The sequence below is a fragment of the Phaseolus vulgaris genome, chromosome 2 (genome assembly GCF_000499845.2).
Source record: "Phaseolus vulgaris cultivar G19833 chromosome 2, P. vulgaris v2.0, whole genome shotgun sequence".
Lineage (NCBI taxonomy): Eukaryota > Viridiplantae > Streptophyta > Magnoliopsida > Fabales > Fabaceae > Phaseolus > Phaseolus vulgaris.
In genome coordinates this window covers 29,096,105-29,110,705 of record NC_023758.2, presented here as the reverse complement: position 1 = coordinate 29,110,705, position 14,601 = coordinate 29,096,105, and the positions used below count along the sequence as shown (strand labels likewise).

The 14,601-nt window shown below is 32.2% G+C and overlaps 2 protein-coding genes across 5 annotated transcripts; one reads left to right on the top strand and one right to left on the bottom strand.

The window, feature by feature from the left end:
• The first annotated feature begins 4,859 nt into the window (after positions 1-4,859).
• On the top strand, positions 4,860-6,893 carry LOC137811281 (transcription factor BHLH3-like). 2 transcript variants are annotated; one of them, XM_068612968.1, is made up of 4 exons: positions 4,860-5,786; positions 6,003-6,173; positions 6,272-6,439; positions 6,536-6,893. In XM_068612968.1, exons 1-4 carry the CDS (start codon positions 5,004-5,006, stop codon positions 6,620-6,622), a joined length of 1,209 nt encoding a protein of 402 aa, XP_068469069.1. In that variant the 5' UTR covers positions 4,860-5,003; the 3' UTR covers positions 6,623-6,893. The 2 variants fall into 2 exon arrangements, with proteins under 2 accessions (XP_068469069.1, XP_068469068.1); XM_068612967.1 differs by having other exon boundaries at positions 4,893-5,786; positions 6,003-6,155.
• Positions 6,894-9,374: 2,481 nt separating this feature from the next.
• Positions 9,375-13,913, bottom strand: LOC137811280 (uncharacterized). Of its 3 annotated transcripts, none has more exons than XM_068612966.1 (3): positions 13,840-13,913; positions 12,802-13,662; positions 9,375-10,301 (listed from the first exon to the last, which is right to left on the bottom strand). In XM_068612966.1, the coding sequence occupies exons 2-3, from the start codon at positions 13,627-13,629 to the stop codon at positions 9,561-9,563; spliced, it is 1,569 nt and encodes a 522-aa protein (XP_068469067.1). In that variant the 5' UTR covers positions 13,630-13,662; positions 13,840-13,913; the 3' UTR covers positions 9,375-9,560. The 3 variants fall into 3 exon arrangements, with proteins under 3 accessions (XP_068469067.1, XP_068469065.1, XP_068469064.1); XM_068612964.1 differs by having other exon boundaries at positions 13,750-13,854; XM_068612963.1 differs by having other exon boundaries at positions 13,735-13,850.
• Between the last annotated feature and the right edge of the window lie 688 nt (positions 13,914-14,601).

The window sequence follows — 14,601 nt, the reverse complement described above, 5'->3', positions numbered from 1 at the left end:
TAGATTTATTTAATAAAAGTTCATTTTAATTCATTCACTAACAATCTCTTCAAGGAGGAATATTTTATAAAATTAAATGTTATAAAAAGGATATGTTATAAAAACTTTGAATTTTTTTAAGGAAATATTTAAACTACATTTTTAAGAACATTTTAAAAGAGTAAATTTAAGAAAGATTTAACAATAAAACATTCAATCTAATTAATTTTTATATATTAAGTATTTATAAATGAATTCATCAACTTTTAAAAAATAATAAATACACCATTAACCATTCATAAAATTAAAAAAATGAATTTATTTTTTGACATGTATATAACAAAACGAATAAATGATTTTGTTTTAATTCCTTCACATAATTAACACGTATTTAAGTTGAATCTATGTTAGAAGCTAAGATGGATCAAATATGTATCATTTAATAGAATTTTTTTAAACATTCAAATATACTAAGTTTGAATTCAATCAAATCTAAGAGAGTTGTGGAGCCTTAATCTTAATCTCGTCATTAAATTATCGTTTATGAATTTTTTTTTCTTTGAAAATAAAGACAGGAGTTAGTGTTGTTGATGATTAAGGAGAGTTCATAGTGTACTACAAGTGTATTAGAAAGAGAAGTTAGCCCAAATTATCTTGAATATATAGATAATGAATTCTAATGTCTTTGTAAAGAGATCATACATTAAAACAACATTTAATTTGAATATATTAATTTGGTTTCACAAAATTAGTAGTCAACGTCGACCACTATTTAAATTGATGATATTTTAAACGGCTTTATTTTTCAAATGCTTTTTTAAGATAAGAGAATCAAATTTATTATATTTTATTTTTGTTTGGATGAAGCATTTTAATATTAAATAATTATTAACAATTCAAAAATATCAATATTAATAATTTTTTTAATCTATACTAATTTATATTATTTTTAAGGCAAAATTCGTCAAGATTTTTATTAATTTATTAACAATTTTTTTTTCTCAATTCACATGGACCAAATTTGTTTTCAATTGATGTTAACCAAATTATTTAGACTAATATTAGTTAGTATTATTTTTAAGATTTTATTGATACATGTGAGTTAAAAAAACTCCTTGTAGAGATTGACAAAAACAATCCTAATTGATGTTGGTTAAAGTTTTTCAACTCGAATTATTGCAAATAATAACATTAACCGATAATGAAATAAATCAATGCAAACATTGATAAAAAATTGTCCACAATAAATATGAATCGAATTTTTTTAGTTCATACTCGCCAAAAAATAACATTCCAACATTGGCTAAGATAATTATAACTAATATTGAGCGAGAAATACAACGGTCTACGATAATAAAACAATAGTAATAATTTCTTATCAGCATGAATAAAAAAACCTACCCGACATCAAAAAATAGTGATCCTAATAACTTTTTAGCATTAATCAAACAACGATATAACCAAAATCGAATTAGTGTTAATCAAACAAGGATATAACCAAAATCAAAGTAATGAGATAATATGAAAAGAAGAAGAGACATAAATATATAAGAAGGAAGATTTTGAAAATCTTACCTTTTTTTGGTAAAGTTTGAAATTCTTTAGTTTTGTAATTCCATTACTCATTAAATTTTAAAAGTTTAATCTTTTAAAACTATTTATCTAAATAATATATTTATCATCAAATATTTTGAATTCTTTATAAAAAAAGACCTTAAAATTTTGTATCAAATTTTTTAAATTCTCAGTAAGAATGACCTTAAAATTTCATATTGAAACATTAAAAGGATCGGATAGGATGAGAGAATCACAGAGTTTTATATATTCTAATTTGAATAATTTATAAATTACCAATTAAAAATATACTCTAATCGATAAAATATTTTATTTAAAACTTATTATTTATTATCTAATAGTTAATGTATATTTTTAATAACATTGAAAAATAAATAGAAATTTTAAAACTTGTTCTAGATAAAAAGGAGTAATCTATCTTATGTCCAGAACATTCAAAGTATTTTTGAGTGCACCCTTAACCAATGTGTAAAGATGATTTTCTCTCTGATATCTCCTCTGCTATATATTGATAAAATTCAACCTATTTTTTTTTTATTCTCTATTGATTGAATCATTAAAATTAATTAATTCAAAATTCTCAATATACACCAATTATGGTTTGGACGGGGAAATTGTCACACCTTGACAAATTTTATTCGAGTTTAACATCAATGTTTAAACTTGTCATTAACTTATTCTATAAAACTTTTAGGCTTTCCCTCGCTTATATATATAAGTTTGGCTTTTAATTTCAATTTTTTAAACAAACTAATGGGTAATCATTTAATTAGTGGACAAATTCACTAAAAAGACCAATACATTTATTAGATAAAGAGCGTACAACTAATACTAAAAAAACTCAAATCAAAGTCAATGTAATTATGAAATATCGAGGTTAATAGTTATTTTACATCTTACAAGGCCATAATCATTAAAAAAACATGTTTAGATACTAATGTAATAATAATATTATTATTAATAATAGTAATAAATAGTTGGATATAAAGGAATTAAAGTTTTAAATATTTTTAAAAATGGTAAATCTAGAGATTGAAATGAGATAATTGAAAAATATGATGGTGAGTAAAACATCTATTAAAATTTTTTAAAAACATATTTGCCATCGAAATTTCAATTTCACTGGAGTGAATCACAGAAGAAAAAAAAACGCATGCATACACAAAAAAAATTCCTAAAATGAGGTAAAAAAAAGGAGGGAACCCATAAACAAAGAAAGTACAAACATTATAGCCAAGTCTCTTAATTACCCATAACCATAGGCAACAAACCAACCACACAAATTGAATGAGAGGTACATTTTTCCAAATTAAGTCCATAACAGTGAAACTCTACTCTTCATCTTGTTGCCTTAATTACAATTCATCATTTAAACATTTTCATTGAACTATTCTTTAGCATAATCAATGTGTGTAAACCATCTGAACCACCAAGAAAAATCTCGAGATGGGATAATTTATAGTCCTGGTTTTCGTTTTTTGTTTTTAAAATTTCAACTTGAACAATAATGCATTCATAGTAACAAAAAGAATAAAGCTAAAGTTAGCGTACAAATGAGATAAGCAAGCATGCATAGACTTCACATCTTTCAATGGATAGAGCCATACAATAATGTGGCCATAAACCAATTCAGAGTCTTAAGAGAGAGGAGTCTATAATAATGTGATACCAGACATTCAGAACTGTGAAGTCAAGCATGCAAAATCTGGGCATGGTGGTCCTGTGCACATTAAATGCAAATCAATTAATGATCATCAGATACGACCTAATGCTTCTTCTTCTTCTTCTTCTTCTAATTACAGGGCTAGCAGCCAACAAAATACAAAAAAAATTGCCATTACATTTACGCAATACTATTGAACAATCAGTGGGGGGACCTAGTGACAATTCTGGTGCATCCTAGCTGATATTGACAGATGAGCAATTTTAACTTTATATGACAACCTACATAGTTCATAATAGTCTGGACCCAAAACAAAAGATGCATGTAGTAGAAGTGAAATATGAAGGTGTAATTTGCTTATTGGCTAATTGGGTATGCATATAATTTAATTGAGGGTGCAATGCGATCACCTAATGTGGATATGAACGTGCAAAGTAATTAATAAAGAAGTTAATTTGATTAGATTAGCCATCTGAATGAGAAACCAATTTGGTCACGCGATCGCTCACTGTTCAATGTTTGGCACATTACTGGCTTATTGTTACTATCACAGGCTACAAGGACAGGTGAACAATTTATAATATAGAAAAAAAGTCATCATTTTGTGAACATGGTTTTGCTCATTACCGTGTTCTCTCACTGAACTGTATGGTGATTTCACAAAATCCAGACCCATGCATGCTTATTGTATGTATAAATTGTCGGCTAGTAGTGTGTACCAGTACTTCTAGTTCTACCAACGTGATTACACACTTCATCTCTGCCTCGGGAGTGGGTGAAAATCGTTGGCAATTGGAGATTTTTAAGAGGAAAATTCTGAGGCCTGTAAACTTATTTACGGGACCTACACGGATCAAAAGGGCCAGATTTCCCTACCACCCTTCAAATTTTATCAGCTCAGCCTGAAATAAGCTTTAGGGTGCAATGATAGAACAATGAATGATTGGAACCTGTATTTTATTTTATACCCGGTTGGGATACAGATACTTAATCTAGCTACTGATATAAATCTTAACTGATTAAAGGAATCACTAAATGTAGCAAAAGAAAAGAGAAACTGTTTTTCATTAGTCTTTTCTAAGTTAAAGATACATAAAGTATTTGAAAGAAATGAAAACAAACAAGGCAAAGAAAAAGGCCCAAATCTGTAACTTTCATTACTTAAAATGTATTTGTGTGTTAATACTTGGTCCACTTTAATAAGCCCCTTGTTAATTATAGACACTTGTCTATAATTGAAGTTAAAACAGGCTGGCGTGAAAGGAAACTGATTAGCATGGAGAAATTAAAAAAATGCATGGAATGGTAGTTAATGAAAAATGAACAATGTTCCAAATTGTCACAATTCTAAATAGTGTGCATAGATGAATACTTTTTAACTGTTCTTTCATTTTGTATTCCATAAACAAAATTATTGAATATTGTGCATAGGGGTGGAGTCTAAACTCTAAACCATCATGGGAAGGAGAGATGCATTATTTCGCTTTGAACGTGAAAGAGAGAGGGGTTGCATTAAAAATGGAAGAAGTACTGACAATCTATGATGCTAATTCTACCCACTTTCGTTAAAGACAGAATTGTGGGTCAAAGTTCTCAAGGAATGGTAATTAAATAAAAATTCTGTCTGGGTGATTATTTCGGTGAAAAGGACATTAATTCACCTTGAGAGTGAGAGAGAAAGGAGAAGAAGGAAAGAGAAAGAGATTCCATTTTAATCTGAGGCTACCTCTAGGTGCTATTTCACTAGACTTTTCACTGTAATACATTCTGTAATCATAGGTGTTTGATGAAGAATGGACCCTATTTTAGCCTATTACATATTTACATCTTACACTATTATTTAAACAAACTCCTCCCACTTGCTTCAACTTCATCTTATCAAGCCTTCCCTGTTTGCTTTTTTTTCACAATTCACTTCCTTTCCAGAGAGAAGGGAAGAGGAATAGAGAAAGAGTGTGTGTGTGTGAGAGAGAGAGAGAGAAAAAATAACAGCACAAAGATGGAGCTTTCTCAACTTGGTTTTCTGGATGAGCTGCTTGCTCCAAGAAAAGACACTTGGGGTGCTTTGTCCACTGGGTTGAATGAGTTACTCCCTTGTGGTTGGAGCTTTGACTCTTTTGATGAGAACCAGGGTTTAGCCACTTTGAATCCCTCATTTGCTGCATTTTCAACACCACTAGACCACAGGTTTGAATGTCCTTATGGAAGTGAAGCAGCCTACCCTTTTGTTGATGAGTTCACATTGCCAGAGCTTGATTCATCATACACCATAAATGATGAGTCGGCACCACTTTTGCCAAAAGAAGATAACCCATCATTGGAGGATGAAGAGCTTGGCTTTCTGGGAAGTGATAACCAGAGTTTGGAACAAGCAAAAAATGGCTGCAAAATTGAGGAACAAGTGACAGAGATTCCAGTCTTCAACATGGGTTTGTGTGCAGAGAAAAAGCTCAAATCCAAAAAGCTAGAAGGGCAGCCCTCAAAGAATCTCATGGCAGAAAGAAGGAGAAGAAAGCGTTTGAATGACCGTCTTTCCATGCTAAGGTCAATAGTCCCCAAGATTAGCAAGGTGATTCAACAGATACAATATAAATTTTTCTTCTCTTTTTTCCTACCTCGTTTTTACCTTGTCATTGCCTTTTTATAAATGTCCCAATCAATGGAAATGAAATTGGCTTTCTTATGTAGGTGGTTTTCTCATGATTGTTTTCTACCAACACTTGCATTTGCTGTTTGATTTTCTCTTTATCCTTTTGAACTAACATGAGCATACAAACATTGACAGATGGACAGGACCTCCATTCTCGGAGACACTATTGATTACATGAAAGAGCTTCTAGAAAGGATAGGTAAGTTGCAAGAAGAAGAAACGGAGGAGGGAACAAATCAGATAAACCTCTTGGGCATTTGTAAGGAGCTAAAGCCAAATGAAGTAATGGTAAGAAATTCCCCCAAGGTATGGGCTAGTTCTTGTCACTCCTTCAAACACTAAGTTGATCCATAATCACATAGCAAATTCCTGAACAAATGTATGTGTTGTAATGCTTTTTGCAGTTTGATGTTGAGAGAAGAGAGCAGGACACAAGGATTAGCATCTGCTGTGCCACAAAGCCAGGATTACTCCTGTCCACAGTGAACACCCTTGAAGCATTAGGCCTTGAGATTCATCAGTGTGTCATAACCAGCTTCAATGATTTTTCAATGCAAGCATCTTGCTCTGAGGTTTGTACAAATTATATTTGCAAAGTGGCCTCTATTTATTTACATGACTGGAATCAAATGTGTTACTTTTTTACCTTATTGTCTTAATGGTGTTAGGCAGCTGAGCAGAGAAATTGTACGGGCCCGGAAGAGATAAAGCAAGCACTATTCAGAAATGCAGGTTATGGTGGGAGATGTCTGTAGGAGAAAGATGGAAAGCTGAAATAACAATTTGCTGATATTGAAAGAGAAGCAAAGTTCTCCTCTTTTGTAATTCAAGGAATTAGCGTATTAAAAAGTTTAATGAGATTTCCTAATAAGTTGGCTTTGATTGATGGTTTGATTCTCAGAAGTTTCAAACTTTTACCCTGTATTTTAACATACTATAGGGTATGTTTAGTTCAAGCCTCAGTTTCCCCTTGTGATAAATATCCAATTTTTTAGTAATGAAAAAGGCTTGTTGCCAAACCCATAAGTGGAATCAACCTGATTTTAATGGAATCCTGAATATGCGGTTGCTTCAAAAATTTCTTTTCTGGGACATTATTAACCACACACCAAAGTGGATGACACAATTTTAAAAGGCTTCTCATTTGCTAGATACACAACACTTTATGAGAAGTAAGGTAGCTTAGTGAATTGCATAACAACCACTTATATATAAAAGGATTTAAAATCGGCAACTTGCTTTATCATATCTCAATAATTTCAGATCAGCTCCATTATTGGAACATTACTGTTGAAATGAACACAATCCTCTTTATTTCCAGATAGGGAAAGTTTCAGCTTGGTGGTGCCTTTTCAACACCCAAACTTACTGCTAAGGCAATATAACTTCAGAATTTCTAATTTCCCAAGTACAACAACAATAATGAACTAGGATCTGTGACTTGGAAAAACTACTCTTCATTTTACCTCAAAAAAACTAAGTAACAAATCACATAAAGCTGGTGGAAACAGATTGCACTGGCCTTTACTTTTTTCAGTGACACTAATGCTATGTTAACCATAAATCAAATCACCAAGCTATAGAGCCATCTATTCTTAAACTTGAGATGAAATGAAATTTAGGCTTGTCTTTCATGTTTCATTTGCTTCTCCTCCTCCTCTTACACTCCATTATTGTTATTTGATTTCACTAGGTATCCCATTTTAGAAGTTTGCATGTTGCATCCCTCAGAAAAGTCCCAAAAAATCATCCCTTTTCAATGGCAAATGACATGAGTTAACAGTAGATGATGACAAAATTCAACATTGTATTAAAGCTCCTGATGATGGAATAACCATCTACTTCATCTTCAACCATCAAACAACATAAAAGGGTAAAAAAGAACTTAAACCAAACATACTGTTTATTTGTTCAAAAAAGCGAAACCTATTATAAAATATGGATAAGAAAATTAAACATAATTATAAAATGAAATATTCATTAAAGAATACATTAAATGCTCACTCGTATTTTTAAACTTTATTATAGGGATAAATTGGATGGTGTTAATTTTACAATTATGTATAATTAAATCGTGGAATAAAACAAATATAAAATTTAGATTAAGTTTTATTTTATAATTAGATATTTTAAAATTAGCAAATTTACTTAAAAACAATATCATACTATATCAAATTTTTTAGTAAATTAAAAATATTTATTATCAGAATAAAATAGTTTCAAAAGATTTATATATTTTTTTAAAATACTAAGATAAAGTTAAAGAAAATCCAAAATACAGCCTGAAATTATCCTAAAAAATAAATGATATTTGTTTTTAAGTTTAAAATCATAAAAATCAACTTCAAGTCATATCAAAAAATTAGGTTGGATTAGGTATTTTTACCCTATGTTCATGTAAATTTTATAAGAAAAATACTGCTCTTGCACCTTAAAAAATAAACCCATCTTACAACTATTTTAATAATATAATTAGAACTTTAAATTAAAAAATAAAATAATTTTAACTAAAATATTATTATTGTGTCAAGTGAATATTTTTTGTTTAGTGAGTGTTGATATGTCACCACTCATCTTATAAAGGTAAATGGATATTTTCATAATTAAACTAAATTAAGGATAGAATAAAAAAAAGTGAATTAATTGTAGTTCAAAAACTATATAAAAAATAACAAAAGATGCCGATTATAATTAAAACATTTGAAGTTCAAAGGAAAAAAAGTTAAAAAACTAAATTGTTAGTGACTATTATATTTTTGTAAATTAATTTGCTGTGGCGGGGAAAAGTAGTTGTAAAGGCACTGCAATGTCAAATAAAAAAAATAGTAAGCATAAAAAGAACACCTGGGACCAACATCTTGTTAAAGTTCTTGTGTGGATGAGTCATAACTCCGTGATCAAAGTCAGCCACTGTAGCAAAAATTCATCCATTACTATTTCTTACACCCTTTTCAAATCAACCAGTTACCATTTTTTATAACATTCATTTGTATTTAAAAATATATTAATTATTTTTTTCTAAAATATCCTTAACTAACTCTGATTTACTAAAAGAAATTAATAAACTCTTGAAATAATTTTAATAAAAGTCTCTCTTCTGATTTGATTTGAGAATATAAATATCAAAGTCTCACTTTACTGGTTTAATTATAAATATAATATGGACAATTTTAAATCAACAATAAAAATTACGGCCTAATTTATTGTTATTAAATATTTTTCTTAAAGAATGCAAATTAATTAAAAAAGTCTTGCAAACAAGAACAAAGGAAGTATACTAGCAATTAGGCAGGACAGAGGAAGTTTTAAAAACCGGTTTGCCAAGGTTCGGATTTGTCCCCAAGAGTTGAGATCAAACAAATTTCTTCTTAATTTTAGGGAAAAAAATTAGCATTAACTTTTCATAAACTAAAATTAATTTGTACATAAAATAGTTTAAAAAAAACTTTTTATATAACTTCTTTAAAGTTTTTAAAATTCTACAAGTTAATGAAAAAGTTAATTATCTGTGAAAACAAATTCATACTCAAATAATGAAAAATGGGTATATTACACACTAATATTAACAACAGAACAATCCTACAGAGCCTGAGTTTTGAAAACATGAGTTAATGAGTATGCTACGGACTATAATTTGTTTAAGTACAGGTGAAAGTACCATAGAAGCAATTAGACAATAATTTTGACAAGAACCTATTGACTTTCATCTTCGAATTGAATGTAATCATCGTTATCTTCATCAGAACTACAGCCGTTGTCCATGACATTGACTTGCGACTGACGAAATTTATTGATAGCATCTTTAGCTTCAGAAACCAAGGCAACTTTTGCAGCTTTAACTGCATCCTTTCTCTTTATGCTTCTTCCTTCGCCAATTATCTTCGTAGAGGCTGCTCTTCTCCTAGATTCCCTACAGCGCAATTGATTCACATATTTCTCATGCAATACCCTGTTCTTTACTTTCTTTAGTACTGGAGGACTAACAAGATCTGTAATGTGCGAGCCACTAAATCTTGAAAGTAGCTTATTACCACTTGAAGATGATGTTTCAGTGCAACTTTGCAGGAACCCTTTATTCTCCTTTAGCTGCTTTGGAGTAGAAAGGGATTCACTAGGCTGTAAAGCATTAGTGGACAAATCTATTTTTGGTTCAAGAACAGAAAATATGTCCCCTGCACGGTCTGGATCATCTGTAAGCCGGCGCTGTAACAGTTTCTCAACAGACTTCTGGGTAATAATGTTCTTTGGTTTTAGAACACTAGATCTTCTAACTTTTATGTCAATAGGGTTGAGAAATTTACTTGCAGATAAAGAAAATTCCTGAATGGGTGATGACTTCAATGTCTTTGCCCTTGATCGAGGCTGCAATTGAACTGGAGTCACATGGTCAAAGTGAATTCTATCAAAGCATTCCTGTTGAGACTTTCCAGGCACCTGCAACATATTTTGAATGGAAATGGTTCAACCAATACAAGAATAAAACCTATCCATAAGCTAGTTGCATCCACATGTACCTGACAAGCAATTGACTAGGGGACAGACCAGAAAACTACATTTGTTCTTTAAGAAATATACATAAAAGAAATTAAATTATCTAAAACTTTCAACAACAATTCCTCAATGTCTGGATATGCGAGTGAAATTAAATGAAATGAGATCGGATGGAATACAGTTAACATGCCATTGTTCTGTAAATTTATAGGATGAAATGGAAACCATCTCATATCATATCCCCATTTTCAAGGGGAAGAAAAATGTTACACATTTCATTCCCTCCTATTTGATAAGTTAGAGTAGCTATTTTTAGAGTTAGTTAATTAGTTAGTCGAGTTAGTTAACTAAATCTATAAATAATATTTGCTGTGGCTGAAGGGAAGGTTATGAATGCAATTGTATCAACTGGTATCAGCTGTCAAGTTCCTGAATACACACTTCTTCAGCAATGACGGAATCAACAAGAACACAAGCATCTTTACACCAAATGGAAAAATGGTTAGAAAATTGCATTCCTGAGAAGACTGAACAAAAAATTATGGAGTTGGCAGGTGCTATGCAAAAGAAATTACATGAATACTTGAAAGGCACCATCAGTGAAACTACTCCGAAAAATTCCCAAAGATTCAGAGAGGTTACCAAGAGTAACAATTCAGGACATAGACAAGATCACAGTCCATGATGTCCAAGAATCTGGTTCGGGTAACATTAGTTCACATTCTGCTGCTCCTTATTCATGTGGAACTTGGTTAGATAGAGTCGATTTTCCAAGAGTCAATGGTGAGAACGTGAATCAATGAATTTGCCAATGCGAAATGTACTTGCCATTGATTTTACTCCTGACCAATTTAAGGTACCTCTGGCAGTTGTGCATTTTTAAGGTAAAGCTTTGCAGTAGCATCAGGCTTTTGCTAAATCCATTAAACATAATCATTGGCCATCTTAGATTGAATATGTGAATTGTTAATGGATAGATTTGGTAAAATTGGGGAAGATCCAATGGTAGAACTGATGAATTTGAGGCAACATTCCAATGTTACTTCCTATCATGAAGAATTTGATGCCATAATTAATAAATTGGACCTTTCTGAAGAATATGTGGTTAGTTGTTTCCGGGATGGGCTTAAACATGATATTCAGATAATGGATTGGATGTTTTAGCCTACTATAGTGATGACAGCTTTTACCTTAGCTGAACTCTATGAATCTGCTAACTAAGAGGGGCATACAGTCAAAATTGGCAACTTCAAAAGCAATTCTAATCCACTGATTTCTTCAAAACCTACACACTTTAATGACAGTAATCAAGGAGATTCGGATAAGGGAAAGGTTTTAACACCTGTCTATAGGAATGAAAGAAGGGCTAAAGGTCTTTGCTGCTTTTGTGATGAACGTTTTACTTATGAACACAGCTTGACTCATAAGAAAGGTCAAGTAGAAAATGAAGAAGAGGATGTTGGGACAATGCAAACAGAGACATTAGTTAAAGAGTCTTTATATGTGGGAGAATAAGGCGAACCACACATTTCTGTTAATGCCCTTACGGGAATTACTGGCTTCAGAACTATGAGGGTTACTAGTACTCAGAAAAAATATTTCCTATAAAAAAAAAGGAATCACTACTGATCCTGTAAAGAGATTGAAGCTGTCAAAAATTGGTCCTTGCTCAAACTGTCAAACAACTAAGGTTTTTTAGGTCTTACTGGCAGATTTGAACAAAACTTTCATAGTATAAGTGGATGCTTCAGGATATGAAATTGGTGCAGTTTTAATGCAAGAACACCATCCTTTAGCTTTCATTCGTAGAGTTCTTAATCAACAACAACAAACTCTTTCCACTTGTGAAAAGGAACTGACTGCAGTTGTTTTTGCAGTCCAAAAATGGAGACACTTCTGTATCTCATTCTCGAAAACCTTACTTGTTTAGAGATTCCTGTACCTTTTGTGTTCTTCGAACTCATTGGAATTCTTATTACTTGAGTAACTGTACCATGAATAGGACACAAAAAAAATGAAACCTAGTATCATTCCATTCTACCTCACTGCATTCAAACACAAACAGCTGCCACCTTTCAGAACTACAGTTTTGCCCTAAAAGAGTACAATAACTTATTCACTGCAATTCTTAGCTGAAAATAACATACAAGTTCTGACCGCACACTTGAAGCACCATATATGTTTTCTAACATTTCAGTAGACAACACAAAGGAATCATATTAGTTTCTGAATTCATTCTTCCATTATCAGCAATCATATTAAAACTCGTTAAACTGTAAACCAACCACAAAACAGTCAGCTTTCAAGGGTTACACAAGCCAATCCCAAACATTCAACTTCAGTTAAATTGCAACAGCAAGAATCACAGAACTTTGTTCCAAGTTGAAGTCGAACAGGAAGTCAATATTTTCTACTGCATATACACACAGAGAGGGATGCATACCAGTTTGGAAACGTTCTTCCAGAAATGGGGGCTAGGCTTTGCAGTAAAATATGCTCTTTCAAGAGCCAAATATTGTTCCTTCGTCCACCCTTTGCTTATTTCATCGCCATTGCGCTTTCTCTTCTCTCCATTCCCCCCCTTCTTTCTTTCTCCACCAAAACCCTCATCACAAACAACACGGTTTTCTTTTGTTTTAACTCCAACGATCTCTCTATTTCCACCCTTCTTTCCTCCCGGACCAGAAACAACACCATTTCTGGTCGTTTCAACTTCAACTCTCTTCCCATTTGCCCCCTTCTTTTCTCCCCCACCAATCCCTTCATCTGAAACGACACGATTTCCTTTCCTGTTAACCCCATCCCTATTCACCCTGTTTCTCTCCTTTTTCCTCCCTCGACGACACCCTTCATCCGAAACGTCATGATTTTCTTGCGTTTTAACTTCAATCCTCTTCTCCTTTCTCTTTCTCTTTCTTCCAATTCCAAACCCCTCCTTTCTCTCTTTCTTTCTTCCTCCACAAAAGCCTTCATCCAACACGACACACTTTTCTTTCGTTTCAGCTTCACCACCCTTCACACTCTCGCCTTTCACTTTGTTACCGCTTGGCCCGTTGATGAACCTGGGAGATCGTCTAAGAGATGAAAACCCAACATCCCCATTGTTAAGCCTCGGAGATATTCTCGACTCAACAGTACAGTCATTGGATTTCTTTACGGAAGCGGTGGCTGATTTGGGGTTGGGAGTGGTGTGGTTTAGTTGGTGGAGGAATCTGGGTGACCTTCTTGGGGTGAGGAATTGACTCTTTACATCAGATTTTCTGTCTGCCATTTTCACGAACACTTGAAGGTGTGTGCTTCTACACTGAAAAAAAAAATTAGATCAGACTTTTTGAATTCAAACTCAAATTCAATTCATGAACACATTAACTAACACCCTTTTGGGCTTTACTTCATGCACCATAAGAAATTCTCTCTGCACCCCCCATGTTTGGTGAAAGGATGAAGCTATTATTCGTGTAGATTTTGGACCGGAACTTACCTTGTAACCATGAACTTGACAGAGTGTAGCTGTGTTCTTTTTTTCAAATACTAGTCAAATAAACTCCTAGTTATGATATTTTAAATTCTGAATCAAGTTTTAAAATATCTCGTATAAATTTAAATATTTTCAATTTATTTTTTATTATAATTTTCTATTTTATTATTGAATGTTCAAAATACTTTTTATTTTTTTTTGTACTTTGTCATTTGATTTTCCCATTAATATAATGTGTGTCTATCGCCATAAGATCGGAAATGTCAAAGAGCTCAAGTGTCTGTATACATCCCTTAATCAAGTCTTTATTGTAATTAATGATAATCATGAGTAAAACGGTCTAATCAATGAATCTTAAATGATGAGCGACGGTTTATGGAATAACGAATACAGTTATGTGACTAATCCAAATGACTCATAATCATCAGATGATATCACCTAATTAATCTATAAATATTCACTCTCCATGACACACTAAACTCTATAACTCTACTCTTACTCTTAGCTCTTTCTTAAGAATGCTTCTACTGACTTAAGCATTGAAGAGTCTTTTGCAGGTGGACCTCATCGAAGACCAACTGAAAATTAAACCTTGTTCTCACCGAGGTACCTCTGAGTCTAGTTTTGGTAGGAATATTTGGCACCCACCGTGGAACCTAAGTAAAACTTTTCCCGGACCACAAGATTTATGGTTTTGATGAGAAGTCAATCTATCACATCATCCTCATTCGCAAACCATTGAAGAACCGACATGTTTTATTCATA

Coding starts and splice junctions, on each gene's coding strand:
- LOC137811281 (XM_068612968.1), top strand. CDS start 5,004: ATGAAGAATGGACCCTATTTTAGCCTATTACATATTTACATCTTACAC. Junction 6,174..6,271: donor TGGTAAGAAATTCCCCCAAG/GTATGGGCTAGT, acceptor TGCTTTTTGCAG/TTTGATGTTGAGAGAAGAGA. Junction 6,440..6,535: donor TGCAAGCATCTTGCTCTGAG/GTTTGTACAAAT, acceptor TAATGGTGTTAG/GCAGCTGAGCAGAGAAATTG.
- LOC137811280 (XM_068612963.1), bottom strand. CDS start 13,761: ATGGTGCATGAAGTAAAGCCCAAAAGG. Junction 13,663..13,734: donor ATGAAGTAAAGCCCAAAAGG/GTGTTAGTTAAT, acceptor TTTTTTTTTCAG/TGTAGAAGCACACACCTTCA. Junction 10,302..12,801: donor GGAAGAACGTTTCCAAACTG/GTATGCATCCCT, acceptor AATATGTTGCAG/GTGCCTGGAAAGTCTCAACA.